Source organism: Protomyctophum bolini (genome assembly GCF_963924005.1).
Source record: "Protomyctophum bolini genome assembly, chromosome: 15".
Lineage (NCBI taxonomy): Eukaryota > Metazoa > Chordata > Actinopteri > Myctophiformes > Myctophidae > Protomyctophum > Protomyctophum bolini.
In genome coordinates, this window is record NC_137876.1 from 29,950,262 (window position 1) to 29,972,763 (window position 22,502).

The 22,502-nt window shown below is 40.0% G+C and overlaps 2 protein-coding genes across 2 annotated transcripts; both read right to left on the bottom strand.

Annotated features, from left to right (window-relative positions):
• Positions 1-1,714: 1,714 nt before the first annotated feature.
• On the bottom strand, positions 1,715-4,247 carry LOC308329818 (T cell receptor beta chain MC.7.G5; the record flags this gene model as incomplete). Its single annotated transcript, XM_080784320.1, has 4 exons — positions 1,715-1,958; positions 2,150-2,173; positions 2,269-2,604; positions 4,148-4,247. The coding sequence occupies 4 exons, from the start codon at positions 4,245-4,247 to the stop codon at positions 1,822-1,824; spliced, it is 597 nt and encodes a 198-aa protein (XP_080640446.1). The 3' UTR covers positions 1,715-1,821.
• A 9,696-nt stretch (positions 4,248-13,943) lies between these two features.
• Positions 13,944-20,313, bottom strand: slc2a1c (solute carrier family 2 member 1c; the record flags this gene model as incomplete). The annotated part of the gene is made up of 10 exons (XM_080784321.1): positions 13,944-14,123; positions 14,422-14,625; positions 15,474-15,575; positions 16,007-16,108; positions 16,708-16,892; positions 17,779-17,941; positions 18,438-18,678; positions 18,824-18,984; positions 19,394-19,492; positions 20,299-20,313. The coding sequence occupies 10 exons, from the start codon at positions 20,311-20,313 to the stop codon at positions 13,944-13,946; spliced, it is 1,452 nt and encodes a 483-aa protein (XP_080640447.1).
• Positions 20,314-22,502: the final 2,189 nt, after the last annotated feature.

Genomic DNA, 22,502 nt, shown 5'->3' on the forward strand with positions numbered 1-22,502 from the left:
TCCCAGTAGTTACCCTTGATCAGTCCCATTAGGGAAAGACCAGGGCCACACAATCCGTTGCTCTGGAACTACTCTGCCGGGACTGGGGGAAGATCAATCTGCCGCATGGAAGGACTATAGGCTCTGTGGGTTGACTCCTGTCCGAGACCCTCCTACGTCTCACCAGGTCCACTCCTGCTCTCGCCAGGTCCAGGATCTGTGTGTTGCACCAGACTCCCAGCACCAGACACTTCATGCAGGAGTGGTGGATTCTTGAGCCGCAATGGTTCTGCAGGCTCCACCTGGGCAGCTGTGGTGCTACAGGCTCCGCTTGAGGCTTGAATGGCCCTCCTAAAGGCCTCACCGTGGGTTTGTTGGGCTTCCTCCTCACGGAAGACACAGGCTGACAGGCTGACTTACGTCTCAGTTGCTACCCTCGATCAGTCCCATTAGGGAAAGACCAGGGCCACACAAAACCTACTATATTTGGAAGTTAATGGTGGCACCCTAACCTTGCATAAACACTATTTTTAGCTACATTTTAGGGAAAACTATACTTGTTGACATGAGTTTATTTATTTAACATCGCATGAGGCAGAGGGAGAATAGTAAGTTTAGTTTCAGCTTGTTGCCTGTTGGTCTAATTCAAGTTGACAATCTCATTGGCATTGTATTTATTTGTATGAGAAATGCTTAATCACATTTGATACACAAGCCTTGAAGCCTGAGAAGCATAATTATGTCATACTGATCTCTGACATGTCTGTCACGTATCTTGGATCAAAAAGAAGAAATCACTAGGTTTTCTGATAGTTTATTTGAGTATTAATACTTTTCACTTATGATACATGTGTCAAACACTGCACATCATAAAGTCGTACTGCACTTCTGATGAGGCAAAAGTGTCAAATGGTTCCTCTTACAGACTTTATACATATATTTCTAACATTTATAATATACAGAGTTTACTATTTCTTTCTTTCACATAGAAAATGTCCACAAAGCCAACCCACACAAGTTAATATATAATGTTATTCTCCCCTAAACTTGTTTGCCATGTACATGTACATGTATGGTGATTGCTTCTTATATTGACTCTGTATTATAGAGAGAAAACGTACACTTTATTTACTGCACACAAAGCAAAATCATCATATCATAAAAATGTATTCTCTCCTTTTGTTGGGGAAATGTGTAATTAGTTTTTAGTTTTTTTTACAGAATTTGTTAAGGGACACTTAACAAGAAAATATATGTTAATTGAAGTCAAATGGAATGAGTTGAACTTGGTTGCCATGGTGACAAGTCAGCATTCAGTTGTTCTGCTTTTTAGATTGGCTCTGTGTAATAGACAGAAAAGATACGTTTAGTGACTTCATAGATGGATGGATAGAATACTATAGGTATGTTCACTCACGGTAACTTACCATTTTCTTATCACCTAAAACTGGAGCATGAATAGGCCTTTACTACAATCCAAATCACTTTATTGCGAACGCAGTGAGCACTTACTATGAGACCTAGCAGATCATGTCTGTCTGTGTGTGTGTGTGTGTGTGTGTGTGTGTCTGTCCCGCTTTTGTGCCCATATATGGAGCTGAGTGATTACGTCACCATGACTCAGCCATAACCATATAAGGAGTCCCCAAAGCAGCTATACGTCCAAAACCCAAATATGTACGAGCTGCGTTCGCTTCCCGCGTTTGCGTGTCTTACTGGTTTTAAGTGTAGAGCAGTTTATCTTGGTGACATGTCACAATATTGGTACATATAGTATTATTGACAAATCACCCAATAACAGTAAGTACACATGTACAGATGTGCATGTTAAAAGAACACTGTTCATGTTGAAGGAACATATTTTGAACCCACCTGAATCCTCCACAGTAAAGCCATAAGGAAGAGTCCATAGAAGCTGCTCTTGGCGAGGAAGAAGATGTAGGACATCTTGGCAGTCTGTATGATCCTCATATAATCTTCTGTAGAAAATTTAAATATCCAAAAAGTCAAACTACCCACTGTTAGGTCATTTGGTACATGTTATCTGAAGCAGCTTAGTGTGCCATGAGTATATTTTAGCATGCGTTGCCTCTGCATATGATGCCCCATAAACCTGACAGTGCCATGCAGGGCCATGTTCTATACGGGACAATACAAATATAATTCTTACCTTTTGTGAGTTCTGTACCTTCACCTGACATAAACACATAAAGGATCAGACAGGATTAGATTAGTTTAAGTGAGTGCATTACAGGCAATGTTCTGTTATCATTATCTATTTTTCTATACCTGGTCCTTCAATTGTGTCAGTGTGTATGTTGGTAGTCGTCCCGTCATAGAAACCAACAATGCAGTCAAATTTCTTTCGATATTGGTTCCACTCCTCAGCTGGGACCTTCAATCGGCTGGTGATGGTGTACAGTTTGGTGTCTTTATTCTGCAAGGCTGCGTTATCAGTCACCACTCCTGCAGTGCGACGGTTCCCGTCAACCTTCCAGGACACAGTGACATGGTCTGGGTAGAAACCAGTGGCCACACATACAAGGGTCTTCTTCTTCTTGTTGTTTGTACAAGGTGGAAGGATTTTGACTGTAGGTGTTGTTTTATTGACAATGTCACTAGGCTCTGGAATTGGACATACAAAAGGAAAGTAATATAATTAATGCCGCATTGTGAAGGACTACAAAGTATACAATGCTCTACGATAAAGTACTTTTTTAGATTCTATGTGTAGGAAAGAAACACCAGATTTAAATCACAGGACCATGTCATCAACATGTAAATTACAACATACATACAGTATTTACTAGAAGTATTATTATAGAATAATTAAGAGAACTGTTAAAGGGCCACTTCACCACTTTTCAACTTATCTTCATATTATTGGTCCTCACTAATGACTTGAGAAAACCCAATGCATCACTTATTCGGATGCAAAAAAAGAGAAGCTTCTAGCCACTGAAGCATATATCCTCTCAAACCTTTTTTTTATTTGCTTAATATAAAAGCATTTCAAGTTCAGAAAAAGTCTCATGCCAAAAATGTAATGAACATTTTGAGAATGTACTGTATGTGTTTAAAGTTAATTTCTACAACAGTTAGTTTGGTGCCACTGCCAAAGTAAGCATGTTTGCAATTATTCACAATGACACAGAAAGAAAACCTATACTTTAGACCCATACTGAAACTTAACAGCCTGTCGTCTTTTTAGAGTACATCGCAAATGCTGTACACTTACTGTACAGAAACGGCATTTAAAAAAATGTCACTCTGAATTGTAAACAGTTGGCTTGTTTATTTTAGTTTTACCCTGTGGCACAATTTGTTCAACATTTTCAATTTTTATCAGTGTCTATCCTTTCATTCTGTTTTATCATTATTTGACTAAACTATTAATCTGCTGTTCTATACTTAATAATGGTATAATACTCGAGCTGAACCAAACATTCTTTCTAGTTTTGTATCAACATTGAAGCATAACATTACATTTAGTATTGTTTGTTAGCTTACCTAAGACCGTACGTTTTGTTCCATTTCCAAAGTATGCCTCAGACATACTCACAGAGCCTTACTGCACTGATAAGAACTTATGATTATCGGGGCCAAATTGGGCCAAATTTCACATTACCACAGCTCTACTGCTGAAGAACATACTGTAGTAGATGATGGTTCTACTTATTGGTGCTAAATTTTAACAATGCAAAGTCGACATATGAAACAATGTACAGTATGTGTATATTCACATTGAGAAAACTACAAACACATCAACAATGTCTGTAATTATACATTTTGCACATCCGCTTCACTCACTCACATTCTATGCCAAAGAGTCAATTAGATACATTCATTTTCTTACCTAAAACTGTGAGTTTAGTGCCAGCTCCAAAGTATACCTCTGCGTATGAACACAGAGTGTTGAGAGCTTAACAAAAACCCCTGGTTTGCTGCCTCTACCTCTAGAAATTCTTACTTTAAAGGTATTAGGATATTTTTTCCCCTTTTTAAGTGTAATCTGTAATTGGCTCATCATTGTAGTCAAACTATTAAAGTTTGGGACAGATGATAAGCCAACTAGAGTCTAGAGATGAATGTCCTAATTTCAAGAGACATATTTCTTAGTATTGCCTACAATATTTTAGTGAACATACCAATATATATTTTTTCTCACCTATGACCGTTAGTTTGGTTCCTCCACCAAACGGAGCTTCTGCAAATCCACCAGCACAGTGCACACGATCAGCACTTAAATATACCTCAAGCTGTGGCATACTTTGGAATGTAATAAAAGATGTACTGGTCTGATGAAGAGCCAAGAGGCTCAAAACGTCATATCCACTATGGTGTAAGGAACCTTAATAAATATATTTCTCTAGCTTTGGAGCATTACCTTACTTTTGTTCTCTTTTTTAACATATCACAATAATCTAATCTAATCTCCAACTACAGTCTACTATTTGGGTGCAAAACAAAATGTAATCTCTCTATAACTGTCAGTTATAACAACTGTCAGTCTGTTGGTAATGGTTCAGTGTAGGTCATAGTATTCTCAGTTCAGTCCAATATTTAAGGTTCACATAAACCTCATTTTCAACCTCACATTTTCTTCCATTTCATATAGTAGGCTATTAACACAGAGGGTGCAGTCAAATGTTAAGAGTTCTGACTTACCCAAAACAGTGAGTTTAGTTCCATTTCCAAAGTAGGCCTCACTGCCAGTGTCACACTGATGGCAACCTAAACAAAAAGTCTAAAATTTCCATAATCCTTAATCAGACAAAAAAATAAGCACTCTTCATGGATATCCAATATGTCAGTGGTTGTGTTTTTGTGAAGTAGGAGTGAGTTAAAACAGCCATAGAGAATGTATAAACTGGAAAGTTTAAATGTTATTCCACTAAGCTGTACTTATATATATTTCCATTAGTCTCTTGTGATCTTGGATATTGATTTATCCCTGTAACAATCGTACCAGGTGCAGTGCAGTGCTCTACACAATACAAGTGAATGGGAAGAAGTTTTTGTACAGCAGCTCTATAGGATTGTATCACCGTGGCCCCCTGTCCCACGGTGAAAAAGCATTACACATAAACCTTGATTCTTTCTCATTCTCTCTTCTAGCCTAACCCCACATGACTTGTCCATATCTCACCCCCCCATCTCTCTCTACCTCTGAAACAGGTGCACAGTGAGGGGGGATGCTGAAAGAGATTGAACTGCTTCCATGCTGAGTGACTGGTGCTATTTCTGTGAGCCCTAAGAAAAGCAGTGAGAGCGAGGAGGGGAGGAAATGTAAGCTTTTTGTGTTTTCTTGTATAGTACTGTAGGTGCACAGTGGAAAGTGTGTGTGTGTGTGTGCTCTCCCGTTTGTATGCGAGAGCTGGCGAGAATGACGTAGAGACGGAGAGGTCCGTCAGATCTGAACGCACCTTTACAGAGAAATTGTTTGGGAAAATTCTAATATTGCTGTGATTTCAGCTGTCAGAATTGACAAACATTGATTGTACTAGTACTGTATAAACTAAATCAGATCTGGTTATTGTGTAACCTATGAGAGCAGCTCTAATACTGAGTAATTAATAATCATACATAAACATAATCAGTTGATCTTGTTCCTAAGTTGTTCCCTTTGGAGCTAAATTAGTTATTCAAAAGACACAGAGGTCCAAAAATGGTTCAACACTTACTGGTGCTTTTGGGAATATATTGCCAATTAGATTTTTCCAATTGAACATTCACATACTATTGTAATGAAGTTGTCTTTTTTTTGTCCAAAACTTGCAACACCTCTACCTGTTGACCATACTGTATTTAAACAATATGCAGTTTGGTCTAGGTTATGTGAGTTCTTCTTATTGGATGCACTGACAATTCCTAGAAAGTCTAGGTCTGAAAGTAAATTCCAAAGATCTTCAGTGGTCTAATCATGATCCCTGAATGGCTGAAAACTAAAGTACAGTGAGGATGACTGCTGGAGATGGGTGAGGGTTTCTCTCTTTAGCAAGAGGGAGTGGGGAGAGAGTCACAGACGTCACAAGTTGAATCAGCAGACGGACCTCATGCTGTGGGTTCCCTGTGATGAAACATAACGTTTGCTGCTACTGTTTCCTATTTCAGATCTGAAGTTAGGTCAAGCTTTAATACCATATGATAATTATCATGAAAACTTGGTGTGTTTAGTTTCCTCCTGTCTGTGCCACTGTGGGAGCAGCACAAAAGCGATAAAGCGGAAGTGAAGCCTCCTCCCCGTTTCGTCTTTACAGTCACGCAAATGTATCCCAATATAAATCTATCTAAGTATATATAGCATACTGCTTAGCAGAAATGGATATTAGAAAAGTAAAATGTAAAGATATTTTAAAATATATTTTCGTGAATGGAAATGGCAGCATATGCTGCGTTCACACAGGGAGATGCAAAGATAGTCTACCTTTCATTGTCAATGGAAGCATCGTCATGTCGCTGGCTTCCATTGACAATGAATGGTAGACTGCATCTTTGCATCTGCTTGTGTGAACGCAGCATTACTCCGTGCTCCAGACTGTATGGTGGAAGCATTTGAAAATTGCGAGAGGCAACAGTCTGGCAAAGTGAGATTAATAGCTGATATAGGCGTTAGTAGCAGGTGTGAAGGCAGTCAGATCCCATATTACTTTTGTCACTACTACTACAATATTTTCAGCCAACCAAGATGCTCGAAGATGCTGCAATGCAGTGGTGTGGATTTTCCCACAGCCAGTAGGGTTGTGTTGATCAGGAAGATATTATGTTAGTTCAGTTTGTTTTGTGTGCAGTACACAACATCGAAGGGTATTCACCCATTTATAGGCAGACCTGTACTGCAACTGCTTTATAACAGCCAGAACACCTGCTTTTAGTATTAGTGCTGCTGTGGTTGGGGAGATGGATGGGTTTTTGTAGTGAGTGGAGCAGGGTCTGTAACACTGTGCAGACTGACAGCGCAGAAATATACAGCACTGTCGCTGAACGTCAGGTTCATAATTGTGAGATTTGAGGATTCGCGTCCGTTTCCATTAAAACTGATTTTGCCTTCCACTTCATACTCGGTGGTGGCGTGGTTAATATTGATGAATCCAAGTAACTTCAGTGCTCTCAGTCCATCTTGTTTGTACCAGAGAATGAGATCGTTATCTTTTATGCTGTGTGAGCATTGAATCTCACTGTCAACCGATTCCCCATTCTTCTTAATGATAAATGCAGGAGCTTGGACTGGAGTGTTATTGGAGCCTGTAGAAGAATTCAAATGGAACATGACATTATTATCAATTGAATGTTTCCCTGTGTTTATTTGTGTATTTTTGTTTTATGTCTCGACTGTGGTCTATGCTACTAATCAATTGTACATGATTATTTTAGGCATTCAATTATTTTACAATTTTATTTCAGTTAATGTTGTTGTGATAAGTTGGCTACTCATTACTGTTGCTTAAAGTTTAAAATCTGGATAATAATTTTCCTCTCACCATTGATCCATTGTAGACACAGCAGGCAAATCATGAAGCGCATAAACAACATGACTAATCTGAGTTATACAGTGAGGCAGGTAGTCTTTAAATATTTTTGCTCCTGTTACATTGTGGCTGTTGGGGAGAGCAGTTCACTGCGATATTAGACAGGGTGTATTTACATCACAAGGTTAGTTCAAGGGCGTTCTTCATGGGAGCTCAACTTATTCCTCCCCTTCATGTCCTTGATTTTGTGTCCCTCTACTGGCCTAATTTAAAGTTACTGATGGTTCTAAATAATTGTGGCTTATGCTTAACGTCTTATGAATTATTCTGCAGTGATTAATTTTCTTTTATATTCAATACTTTGCATTGCAAGTATTGTTAAACAAGACTATAGTTTTCATCTTTATAGTGTGATCTCACCTGTCACCTAATGCTACTGTACATAAGACATGCTCATTGTATACTTTCACTGTTTTATTTTTGAGGGGCGCTAGACCCTCCTATACACAGGTTTAATGTACGTCATAATGTAACTCATTACGTCATATTGTCTCTTTATTAATGTTTGTGTTGGCACTGTTTGTTTTACATCACCATTACATCACCTAATCAACATGAGTTCTGTTAGACTTTAATATATTAGCACCCCTCACTTCACACAGGTGTGATTTTTGTATTATATTTAATACCTATATGCAGTGCGAGTAGTTTGTGCTGAGGCTTTGTACTCTGAACCATTGTGATTCTTGTTTTCAGCATAAGTAGACCCCAGTGTCGGTGCTCTGCACAAAGTGTCAAATAGTCATTTTTCATGGATATCATTACATATCCAGTCACAATAAGCTCCCCCAGGCCTCTGTACGTAAACAGGTCTTATTATGTTGTCTGTTGTCCTGAGAATTGTTCAGGTTCACATTGAGGTCCACTACTATCAGGTCAGGAGACTTCTTCAATGGAAGAGGCAACATACTGTACCATGTAAACAACACCACAAATCTGGTATTCTGACTCACACAACATAATAAGAATTTAGGCAGTGGCCTTCAAATATTCCCTGTATTTGTCTGCTGTCATGCATTAGTTTTACCTGGTGATAGAAGGAATAGTAGAATGTGTGTAGCCAGGTTTTATGAGGCTGAAGTGTGACTTTGAACACACCAATGTAATTTTCTTGTCTGTGTTAAACTACAACCCATCCAACCAATTATATTATCATTTATAACTGTTCTTAATAACAACTGATTTGACAAAAAAAACTACAACCCACCATACAAAATAATGTTTTCCATCAACACAACCACTTTCCCTTCAGAAGTGTGTCTCTCCTCCCCTTTGAGTGCATGAGTCTGGAGGGGTGGTTTTCTGTCAGGGACCCACATGAGGGACTTTCACTGTGTGTGACTGTGCACTGCAATAGTAAACAGCGCTGTGTGATTTGTGAGCCTTGCTGATGTTCAGATACAGAGTGTGGTCTACTCTGCTTCCATTGAAGCCTGGGAGCTCTACAGTTGGTGTCTGTGATTTTCCATAAGAATGCACCAACAAGTGAAAAGAGCTATATGGCAAGGAGTACAAAATAGTTTTCAGTACAAAGTCAGAATAGGAAGCTATAAGTAAAATTACTATGCATAATTTCAGCAAAGCATTCTTAAACAACACAATTATCACAATAAACGACTAAGGCCAGATAGATTTGCTATACATTTGGCTTGTGCTTATTTCTTGTACCTTCCTTTATTTTGGTGCCAGGACATCACACTCTTAGGGGAGTCTGTCTGGTTACAGTGAAGTATCACAGGTTTGCCCAGATCCACTAGTACTGCAGGAGTCTGCCATACCTGTTCCAGTCCTTGTCCTGTCAATTAAAATGTACAATGTAAAACACTGCAAAATAAATAACAATAATTGTTTGTATCAAGTTAGAAGCAACTTATCTGTAATCACAGCACCAGGTATATTAGGTATTTACCACAGTGGAACAGAAAGATGATCAACAATGTAAGCATGATGTTTTCTGCTGGTGGTTTCAATGTGGAACTGCTGAGCATGTCAGATCAGAATGCATGTAGGCTACTGTAGCGGGTGGGTGGGTGGGTTACTGGATATGCCTGTAGGTACAACATACTTTTTACTTTGACCTATAACTATTAATTTGCTTATTTCTGTTCGACAAGCATTTATAATTGTAGGCTAATATTATTATTATATAATTATATACAATATCATAATTATAATGTATAATAATGCTCTTATTTATAAGCAATAAATCAGATCCTATGAAGTATCTCAATACTTGACTAGTCTTAGTCAAGTAATTATTTGGATAACTACTTCAATCATTTTTATTTGAGTAGTTTTTGGCAACTCTACCCACCTCTGGAGCTCTTATAAGGTTGTGAAGCATAACGATGAAGGAAAACATTTGTGCTCAAATAATCAGAGATGTGTACCTTAACCCAGTCCCTAACCCATTATGGTCAGAATAATCAGTTTCAACAGTGTTGCACCTGTTCATTCATGTGGTCACTTATAACAATATAAATGTCAAGGTTTTAAATTAGGTACATTAATTACATTTTGAAGTCACAATTGTATTAATATACAACACATGAATTATGCATAATGTATTGTTAAATTTGTTATATATGTTTAGTCCGTATGCAGTGGGGGTGGTCCTTTCTTTTCTGTACTGTGATTTTGGTTGACCATTCGAGTGGTTCTTTAAGAGTCTCCATCTAACTAAGTGTGGTGACTGGTGAGTGATGGTTCAGTTGAGTCGCGTGCTAGGAGAACAGGTTGACACCAGGCAGTATCACAAGACACATTCTCAAGTTTAATACACAGTACACATAGAGAATATCTCTGCTGTCGGGGAGAAACCACCTAACTTGTAACTTTATATATTGTCAATTATTTTCATGAGGGGGAGAGGTGGTGGAGTTAGCTGCTTTCGCAGACAGTTTGAGGGCCCAATGGAATTAATAGGTTTTGTCCAAAGCGCTTTTTAATACTTTTCTTTGAGACGCAAAGGGTATTCAATAGCATTGATTTATGAAAAAAAACAAACTAAAACCAAATCCAACCCAAAAGTGGAGTTAGGTGGTTTCCTCCCGACGGCACCGAAATTGTGACAGTGGACCAGAATATATGAAAACAAGGACAAGGGCCTGGGCCGACCGAGTGGTTCAGGTACCTAGGCTGGTACAGCGTGTCGCGGGTTCGAGTCCTGGTCCCGACGACCTTTGCTGCGTGTCTTCCCCCCCATCTCTCAAACCCCATTTCCTGTCAAACTACTGTAAATCTATAAATAAAAGGCAAAAAGCCCCAAAAATATTTTAAAAAGAAAGAAAGAAAAGAAAACAAGGACAAGAACAGAATGGACAGGAACAGAACATGCATCTCGTATCATTGTGCACAGACGTCAGTCTCTGATATGTAGTTGACTAGAATTTTGCGGCCGCTTCGCGGCACAGGTGTGCGTGTGTGTGCAGGCGTGTGTACTCGGCAGGCGGCTGGCAGGCGAATAGCCAAAGCGATCTGTGTAATGGAAATATTTAGGCACAATCCAAGTACTGACAAAGAACAATGTTGATGTAACTAAGATTTTTGCTGAGTGAATTATATTTTAAATACAGAGATTTAGAAGGAATAAGCAAAATCGTGAGGCTACAATTCCTCCCCTTCCTTGTTTGTCTTCTCCTGCGAGAGCCGAGAGAACAGATTCTGAATTTCTGAGAGCTAGTGTGAGCCTATTAGAAGACAGGGCAGTGTTGCCAGGTTTGCGAATTGTAAGCGAGTTGTAGTCTGTGTAAGTAGCGTGGTTAAAGGCCTTGTTTCTGGCCCTGTTGGGGCAACAGCATAGGCAGCAGTGGTTAGTGTTCCGTGTAGGGAAGCCTCGGGGGTGTGGGTGATTGGGGCGATAATGTTTGTAGTAAACAAATGCATTGCCGGCGTGAGTGTGGAAGGGAGGCAGTGCAACGGGTGGCAGTGAAGGGTGGCAGTGCAACGACCATTGTTTGGCGGGTGGTGGTCAGTGTTGCCGAGGGGCGCGTTAGGAGGAGATAGCGTTGCAACACTGCGAAGGGTAAGTGTGTGACGTCACTGCCCGTGTGAGTGTGTGTGGGTGTAGTGTGTAAGATGGTGTTGTGGGCGTTGCAGTAGTGACGTAGCTGTTTGTGGCTTTGGGTTCCTGTGTTGGGTACAACTTGTTGGGTACAACTTCTCCAATGTATGTTGGGTACAACTTCTCCAATGTATAATAGATGGTCATTGATTTGTATCACGTATCAACAGGGCCGGATCTATCTATTTTTTTTAAAAAGCTCCACAGAAAATTTCCCTGCTAATCCAAATGAAATAAATGGTGTCTAAAAAGATTAGTGTTTTATTGTTGGTGAGAAGGCAGCTCAATTGTGTGTAAAGCAGCAACAATGCGCTAGATTGGCTGACTCTGGGGGGGGGGGTCATAAATTCATGACGGTACGCATGGACATCAACACAAATTAATAGACATTGTTGTCAGAGATTAAATCGGTGACTTTTATTGTACAAGATAAGTGTGTCTCAAACCACTAATGATACAGTATAACTTGATTGATCTGCTCACTGTGTGGATGTGCTCAAAGCTCCCCGCAGTACAGTAGATGGCAGTGTTTTAAAGCTTTTGGAGGGGAATGTGGATGTTACTGTGCATGTACATATCCAGTGCATGCACTGTGTGTGTGTGTGTGTGTGTGTGTGTGTGTGTGGGGGGGGGGGGGGGGGGGGGGGGGGGGGGGTTGAGTTATGTGTGGGTACATGCTGTATCACGTGTGTGCATGCACTCACAGATGGTCTCTAATTGTTCAGTTTGTGTGAGGTATGTCTACATTGCAGCCTCAATGCCTGTGAGGCAGATATAATTCATGAGAACGTGCTCCTCTGTCCCAATTTACCAGAGCGTGCCAAGAGCATACATAGTATCTGCATGCAGTTGTCATGAGCCTGTGAGGAATCTCATCACAAATTATATTTAACAGGTACAAGCTTTTATCAGTGACAGTGTTAAAAGATTTTTTGAAATTCAGATATTTCTACTATCCGTAAAATCACTCTTTTGTGCGTTTTGTTCAGTTTGCTCATTTGAGATTTCACTGATAAATCTTCCACTTTTTCTCATAACTCTGCCAATGCTTGGTTGTACACACAAGCAATTCTCTCTCAAGAGGTCACAGCTCAATGACTTATTAGCTATCCCCTGACTTCCCTCAGAAAAAAATTCCCTTCTACAATTAAATGTGTTTAGTGAAAATCAAAACAACAATTAAGAATATATCAACAATAGGCCTATATTCACCACGAACAATGACACCCCATGATAATGATTAAAAATTAATCTATTACAGTAAGTGACTACTAGCTCTCAAAAATAGAGGTTCTCCAGTAACTGTTATGGTTGATGTACACCCCCCTAGTGCTTTGAACCCAAAGCATCACTGAGTCTAGTCTAAACTATAACCCCTAGTAACAGTTATGGATGATGTACACCCCTAGTGCTTTGAACCCAAAGCATCACTGAGTCTAGTCTAAACTATAACCCCTAGTAACAGTTATGGTTGATGTACACCCCCTAGTGCTTTGAACCCAAAGCATCACTGAGTCTAGTCTAAACTATAACCCCTAGTAACGGTTATGGTTGATGTACACCCCCTAGTGCTTTGAACCCAAAGCATCACTGAGTCTAGTCTAAACTATAACCCCTAGTAACGGTTATGGTTGATGTACACCCCCTAGTGCTTTGAACCCAAAGCATCACTCTAGTCTAAACTATAACCCCTAGTAACGGTTATGGTTGATGTACACCCCCTAGTGGTAGTCACGGTTATGGTTGATGTACACCCCCTAGTGCTTTGTTGCACTCCCATCCTGCTCCTGGTTCTCATAACAGAGCTCATATATCATCTAGTATGATGTAATCATACTGGACATATTTCCTGGTTTTCACAAGGGTCTTATCAAACACATGCCAGTTTTTACAGACAAGTAATACTTTGGAAAGAAACAGTATTTGGTTGGAATCCAAAATCCAGAGGGTGGGTGAGTCTACTTCAGCAGCCAGGCTGCAGATAATGTCCCCCCCCAGACACACATTGGATGTTCAATTGTAGATAGTTCAACATCTTTAAACAAGTTAATATGTTTTCCCTTGAGTTATGCAAGTGTCATTTGTTCCATCCACTATATGCCTGCTTCAATATAATATTTAAAAAACAAACACATAAAACTAACAATGCCTTGTCAAAACATACATTATCGGTGTCAAACATTTCTTATCTTCATAACATCAATGCTGACAAAATGAAGTGAGGCCACTTTGGCCCCATTTAAGACATAATATCACTCATGATAAATACCTACCCCAGTGTTTTGTACGTACAGTACACTATATACAGCATATTATTCCAGATTATATCCTTGGGGGAGGGGGGGGTTCAGTCTCAAAAGATGAAGGGTCATTCAGGTAAAGGTGTTGAAGCCTGGCTTATTGTGCAAGGGGATGCCCTCGGCTCCTCTGAATTCTGCTGCAATGTCATCAAAGGTGCGTCCCTTGGTCTCCGGGAAGCGTCTCCAGGTGAAGGTGAATGCAAACAGAGCCACAAACATGAAGAGGAGGTACACATAGGCACCGCATACTTTCTGTAATGGACAGTGAGAGGCGTATAGGAGGGATTACAAGAAATTACCAACAAGGGCTTACAGTATGTTACATGATATTTTTTGTTTATTGATAAAGTGTAACTTATAGTAGATATATATACAGTAGCCTATGAGGAATGTACACTATATATACGGTATATATATATAATAACAGGGTCAAAGTATACAAGAATATGAGCAAATAGAACATTGAATCAGAGTTTCCCCATATTGACGCACTGATTTTCACTCAAACAACAGTAACTGAATAGGAAACAGACCAGCAGCACAAACTTACCAGCAATGGAGGAAAAAGCAGGGCCAATACAAACTTCCCTCCCCAATTGAGCATGCTGGTGAAGGCCATGGCAATGGGTCTGCTGGGCTGATCGAATAGCTCTGCAGCAATGAACCAGGAAATGGGCCCTGGGCCCAGCTCGTACGCTGAAATCAGGCAGAAAACCACAAGGACCTGGACACTGCGTAGTTCTGGTACCAGGTGCTGTAGGTGGTATGGGGAAAGACAGTAATATACCAGTTGTAACTGGTGATTGGTTAGTCATTGTGAGTTGGCTTAGGTTTTTGGTATAGCAGATTTCAGATTAATTGGACACGGAAGAGGTTATGGTTATGGAGGTGTCTTGCGTGTGATTTCTCTGATTGGTGGAGGAAGGAAGATTGGACAGTGAATTCCATCCTTTTGCATGTTGTACAAAGTACCATAATCCATTCAAATGTTGCCCTGTTGATATTTTAAGAGTAGATGTGAATGTGTTTTGTGAAATAGTGGTCATCCCACTTTTAGAATGCTAATTGGATTTAAATATGCAACAGAAAATAAATAATACTAATAAGAGGGATTGTCAGTCAAATGCATGGTATGAAATTGTCAAGATATGTCAGATTGTTCAGCACTCTATTTGTTCAGTGGCTGCAAATGTGCTCTCTTGTATGCATTTTGATTGGTTGGGCTGGAAATGTAAACTCTTATGTCTACTGAAAGGCCACACATGTCATGGTGTTGCATATAATCAGTATATGGATGTTTGTGGTGAGCCACACTCACCACCACTCTCCCTTTTGGGCAATTGGTGTGAATTTAAAGTTAATCAGTTCTTCCTTGCTCCATGACCAACTTTCCACAAAGGTTCATGCAATGCAATGCTACACAATACAATACAATACAATACAATACAATACAATACAATACAATACAATACAATACAATAGGCGGGCCTAATAACCTTTTGGAGATAATCTACCATGCTAACAAACAGATAAATAAACAGACAAACTGGGCAAAAACGTGACCCCCATCCAACATTGATTACGGATGTAAAATGATCTTACCAGGACAGAATCTACTATGGTCATCAAAAGGTTGCATACTGCTATAGAAATGAAGCCAGTCAGTAACAATCTCCTCCTTCCTGCCCTTTCCATGAGGAAGAACTGGATGGGGGAATAAGAGATGTGTTATTTCTGAAACTATCAAACTGTTACATATCACCCACAAGGAAATATTGGCTGTATTATTGTCCTTATTCCAATGATCCAATCCTTACAATGTATTTACATAACTTGAAGAAGAAACTGACAATACTATAGTTGGATCTGTTACTTTTACCAGAGAGTCTAGTTTTCACCTACCTGTGCCCTGACTTAATATTTACCAGTCAAATTGTTGAATTTGGCAACATCTTGAATAGAGTAAACTGTTGCTGGTCCCTAAACCCAAGTTTCTCAGCCTCTATTCCCTATAGTCTGTTTAACATATCATAATACGGCACATATTATTGCATGTTTTTACTACATAATGAAACCACAATTACAGAATTAATAGGCTTTTAATATCAAAGTTCACTTGTAGAATCTGTACTCACTGCCACCAAAGTGAAGGTCACATTGACAGCTCCTACACCCAGAGTCAAGTATTTGGCCTCGTCAAATCTTGCCTGGAACATTGTGGTGGAATAATTGATAATCTAGAAGGAGAAAGAAGAGAGGTTACTTTGAGCACAGTGGGTCACTAGGCCTTCCCACTGTGATTTTAGGACCCGAGTTAACCGTGCTGACATGTTGCAGAAATCCCAGAAATCTGGCCCACAAGGAGTACAGGGAGCCGCGAAGAAGTGCTGAGCTTCTGGAGAAAGAGTCTGAATAATTCATTAGATAAATACCACAACCCTGCAAGTGAATATTCATCAAACCAAGAGCAGCGCCATGCAATAATTGTTTTTAACCACATCTATGTTTTATACGATATTTTTTCTGTGGAAGTGGAAATGGCCATTAGTCCAAATATTTTGGTCAAGGACCACCTTCGGGCATGGTTCTTCAATGAGTTCTGTATGTATTCACACACAAAGATTTCACACACAAAGTTCACATTCAGGTGTGAAAGAGACTTTTTGATAAAAAGCTGTCTACTCTTGATGGCAAACAATTATTTGAAAAGATGACTGAATTTAAGGTGAACTTCAGGTTAGTTTTTTCTCCCAAAAATAGTATATCTACACAACTAATCTCTTTATTGACACCTGTTTTGGAACCTAATGGAACCACAAAAAACCTACTGACTCACCGCATTAAATCCAGATAGCTGACTTCCCAGATTGACAACAAGAACAATGATGATTGGCTGCCTGTAGCTGTGCTTTTTGAAGAACTCATGAATAGTAACCCCAGTTTGGGTATGGGCCGCCTCATCTTTCATCTCCTCCAACTCTGCAAACATCTTGTCTGTGCTGCCTCGCAGTCTCCGTAGTGCTGAGGGATAACAACAGGTTATATAGTGTGTAACCATTAGACAGAGAATTTTAATATGTTCAAATACACTTTTTGAGCAACACTAGCTGGGGCTCTAAGGAAGGTGATGTGTCTTTGGTACAAAATCCGTTAGTCCGACCGATTACTAATACTATCCCTAACCCTAACCTCAGTCTTAAACGGCCACGTAGGTCGCTAACCCTAACCTCAGTCTTAACTGGTCACGCCTCAGTCTTAACCGGCCACGTAGGTCGCTAACCCTAACCTCAGTCTTAACTGGCCACGTAGGTCGCTAACCCTAACCTCAGTCTTAACTGGTCACGCCTCAGTCTTAACCGGCCACGTAGGTCGCTAACCCTAACCTCAGTCTTAACTGGCCACGTAGGTCGCTAACCCTAACCTCAGTCTTAACTGGTCACGCCTCAGTCTTAACCGGCCACGTAGGGCGCTAACCCTAACCTCAGTCTTAACTGGCCACGTAGGTCGAACTAACGGATTTACAGTATGGGCAATCCCCGGCTGGATTGCAATAGCATTTTCTGTGCACCATCTCGCTCCCAAGAGGATGGCCTCTACTTATTTTGTTAACCCAACTGTAAGAAGTAGCATGACATCTATAAGTGTCATTATATTTTGAGTGTTACCAATGCAGTAACAAATAAATATATGATGAAATGATTAATGCTGGACCTAGCTGTTATTGATTATTCCTCCACATTCAATTATTCCTCCATGTTTTGTGTTATTGTCTACTTGTAATGCTAATATGTAACTTGATGTTTAATGCACTGAAAAAACAGATAAGTGGCTAAAATGTAAATGACGGCATTGTAGATCCATACCGTTTTCACATTTAAAGATCTATGCCACTAGCAGTAGAACCCACCAGCCTCTGCCTCTGTCTCTTTGCCCCGGTTGATGAGCAGATAGCGGGGACTCTCAGGGCAGAGAGGCAGGGTGAGGTATTGCAGGAGAGCTGGGACGACCGATAGAAACAGCATCATGGCCCAGTAATGCTCTGTACCCAACACAGTCTCCAGGCCCACCACCTATACAGCAAAGACACAGAGAAATCTATTCATTCATGTATTACTGTGTGTTGCCCTTGCTTACTGTAAATCGCTCTGGATTAAGACCGTTCTGCTAAATGCCTTTGTAATTGTAATTTGAGGAACCACGGTTATGCTGTAGAGTTTTATTACATTTCCCAAAGGAAAAGCATTATAAACGACACAACTAGATTCATTCATTCATTATACCTCAAAATCTTTCTAATATAATACTATTAGTGCTTTTATCTTTACTTGTGTGATCTTAGAGATGTATTTTTCTATTACAAAATCATAACGATTTTCACAAAAAAATAATTTAGAAGGTTTAATGATATTCTGTATTGCTCAGTGCTCACTCACTTGTAAAGTAGCAAGACGTGTAGTGTAGTCTTACAGTATTCAGACTTCAGTAAAAAAGTATATTCCCCCTTTATAAAAAAACAATCTCATCAATACCTCATCAGTAACAAAAGCAAGTTTAACACATCTTCACCATTCCGATGAGGATGCCAGTAGCAAAGGAGACTTGGTTGAGGGTGGCGAAGGCCCCTCTCAGGTTAGTGGGGGACACCTCCTGTATATAGAGGGGGTTGAGACTCATCACAAGGCCACAGAAAAGGCCGAACACCAGGCGCCCCATGATTAGAACCTCAAAGGACTCGCTGGACTTGGAGGCAAACATCAGACTGGCTCCCACCACAGATATAGCGTTCACAATGAGTATGGAGTTCCGTCTGTCAGGAGAAATGGGAACATAGACATATACTTTACTGTAGCCTACTATTGTATATTTACAATTTATACATATACTGTAGCAGCTGACACACTTTATTTGTAGGCCTAATCGGTTATCTGTCACACCCATAATTGTGTCAGTACCGTCCGCATGAGTCTGCCAGGTATTTGACCCCCAGGGACCCCAGCAGGGCTCCAAAGTCCTTGATGCTGACAGAGAGTGACCACAGGAAAGTCAGGCTGTGGTCTGGCATGGATTGGTTATGCCTGGATCTCCAGGTGTTGTTGAAGAACTGCTCAATGATCTACAACAAGACAAGAGAGAGTGTGTGTGTGTGTGTGTGTGTGTGTGTGTGTGTGTGTGTGTGTGTGTGTGTGTGTGTGTGTGTGTGTGTGTGTGTGTGTGTGTGTGTGTGTGTGTGTGTGTGTGTGTGTGTGTCATCAGCATTGTGTGTGTGTGTGTGTGTGTGTGTGTGTGTGTGTGGCGTCAGCATTGTACATAACTTTCAACTGTTTTTGGACATCAAATATGAGAATCATAATATACAGTACAGTAGCTACTGTGGTATATACTGTACATAGTATAATATTTCAATGATATATGGGGCACCTCATTATCAGTCACTGGGTTTAGTGGTTGGTTGCAATGAAAACATGCATGCATTCAGCAATGCAATCTTGATACAATGCATGTACGTTCTCTCTCCTTCTCACCTTAGCTGGGGCGTTGACATTGCCTGTGTGGTAGCCAATCTGCAGAGAGCCTAACACTGCTGCCAGTATGGAGGTCAGGAGTGTGGCTGTCAAACGGCTCTATAGCGAACCATGCAGGGAGGGAGGTAAAACAAGGGGTTGCATCACACAACATATTTTGTGATCTTAAGGTCAGGCAGATCATTTGACCCTTGAACTTTTGTGACTCGCTCCTCCTGAGAAACCCTCATGACCGCTCGGCACAGGGCTAGGAAAGGCATGATGGCTGAACTGCACTCCCACCTTTACCACAAGATGCTTGCATTTGAAGTAACATAAGCAGATGGAGGTGTTGGCCCACATCAACACAGTGGTCATTCAATTAAAGGACCTATAACATAAAATTCAACTTTTTCTTTCTTTCTTTTTTGAGCTCCCCTGTGTATTTTCTATTCCCACAAATATGCAATTTTGAACAATGAGGATTTCTCATCATATAGGGGCTTTTATGGAAATTGCTCTCAGGAACAGCTCAACTGATTTGGTCGTATTTGTGATCATCGATGTCACCCTACTTTGTATAATTCCTCCCTCTCTTCAGTCTTCAGTTCCAAATTTGCATTTCTACTTTGTTTACAATGTCCGCCATTGTTGATTTTCCAAGCTGGCATGGATTGGAAACAAGCCTATGTTTATCTAGCATCAGTATTATAATGACTCAACTATTAAACAAGTTGCATATCAGCACCCCCACCACCTCAGGACATTGTCGTACTGCAGCTAGAGAGCTTCAGAAGCAAAAAAGAAATGCCATGGACTGGTTATATCAGAGTGGTGATTGAGGCTCAAACCATTAGAAATACGTTTGAGGGACATAGACAATATGATATTAAAGGAAAAAAGGAAAAGGAAAAAAGGAAACTAACCTCCTTGAAAGCCATCTAGTTGAGTAAGAAGAGGTATCACTCCCTGAAGATACTGTGGATTTACTGTCTGCTTTCATCTGCTGTCAAAGCCCATGATTAGAGAATTCACTAAAACTTGTACAGGTTATAGATACAGTTTATATTGATACATAGATAGTATATGTTAGGTAAGATAATGGTAACTAATGTGACATTATGTGAATCATGTCACATTCAGTTTCACTTAATAATGTATTGTAAACTATAGGTTGTAGAGTAGCGTTATAGTATACAACTATACTAGACTAGACTAGACTTATGTTATGTACTGTAGGCTATAATCGATTACACACTTTTGTGTTATTTATTGTTGGAGAGATAAATGATTGAATTGTTGACCATAAAAAACTAAAAGTACTGTTAACAAATGTGTAGAGTGGCATTGTAGTACAATACAGTACAGTACAAATACTGTTGAGTAGACATGTCTTACTGTATGTGTGGTTATAAGCAATTATACTCCAGCTGGAGAGAGAGATTAAAAGATTGAGTTGACTATAAAAAGAAAATCATTATCCCTACTTCTCTAACCCTATCCTTAATCTCTCTAAATGTTTTTGTAAGTGTTCAAAGTTCATCACAAGGAAATCATGCAATTTTTGAATGTCAATTTTCATTTATATTAATTTCTAAAATAAAATAAAAGTTTACTTAATGTATTAGTATCAAAATATCACAAATGGTGACAGCAATTAAATAATGGCATAAAGAATATATCGTTGCTCTCAGGAGGACACCACCTAACTTCCTTTTTTTTGTTTTTAATTTTTTGTTTGTTTCATAAATCAATGCTATTGAACACTTTTTACATCTGTGTGTTGGTTAAAAAGAATATTGAACCAATGAAAAACCTCTTAATTCCATTGGACCCTCAGACTGTCTGCTAAAGCTAACTCCACCACCTCTCATGCAAGTAATTGATAATATATAATGTCACAATACCAACTTTAATCATTTCCTGATAAATGAACATTAGGTGGTTTCTCCCTGACAGCAGAGATATGCAATACACATTTACACAATCAGTTTTGACGATAGATAAGCCATGTAAAATGTCCATCAATCACAAAAGACTCTTTTGGTAGAACGTCCAGCTTACCTGCACAACACAGTGCTGTCGAATGCATGAATTCTGTCCAGGGTTGTGTGAAAAAGATTAACCAAAATGTTAACGCCACACTTCAATTAGCTTAAGATCTATAAACTAAAAATATACTTTGAATAGGTGGATTCGGTCTGGTTAATCATAATGTCTATTGATTGAAGTTGGTCTTATTTAGTTTTAAGCCTCACGCTCTCTTCCTGAGGTGTGTTGGTCCTGTCTTCATCCATGAGTTTACATTATGTCTGTTTTGTCGCAAGCAGATACAGATCTGGGTCTTTCTGAGTGACCATGCTTACACACACACACACACACACACACACACACACACACACACACACACACACACACACACACACACACACACACACACACACACACACACACACACACACACACACACGTACACACACGTGCACACACGTGCACATGCTTGTACTGTACCACTCTGTTTCCTTGTGGCCCACAGGTCTAGTGCTGAAGTCGCACCCATCTGGTGAATTTGTGGTAGGCCTGACAGAATGAGACTACAGCACTCAGGCTCCCTGGACAGGCAGAGAGGCCTCCGGGATGAAACTACCCTTTTAGTTCTGATTTGGAATCAGCTCCCATTGTTCCCAGGTCCTAACATCAGTAACTGTGAAAACAGGAAAACTGTTTCCAGATCAGTGCTTAATGGCAATGCAGTCTATACTCAATTCCTGGAACTTGGAGTATGTCTTGGCAAATAGCACTGTTGTTTACTGTGTGTGTGTGTGTGTGTGTGTGTGTGTGTGTGTGTGTGTGTGTGTGTGTGTGTGTGTGTGTGTGTGTGTGTGTGTGTGTGTGTGTGTGAGAGAGAGCTTGTGTGTGCTTGTGTGTGTGTGTGCGTGTGTGCGTGTTCTTTTTACAAAGTTGGTATACATTTTCTGTCAGTGAAAGCCATAATGGAATGGCCCCCGGCATGTGCGCAAAACACAAAGCTGAAGGGTGATTTATACTTTGTTGAGTGCTGGTGTGGCCTACCACAACATGTTGCAGTGACGCATTGTGAGCTTGTAGATCTGCTCTGTTCGGTATGTGA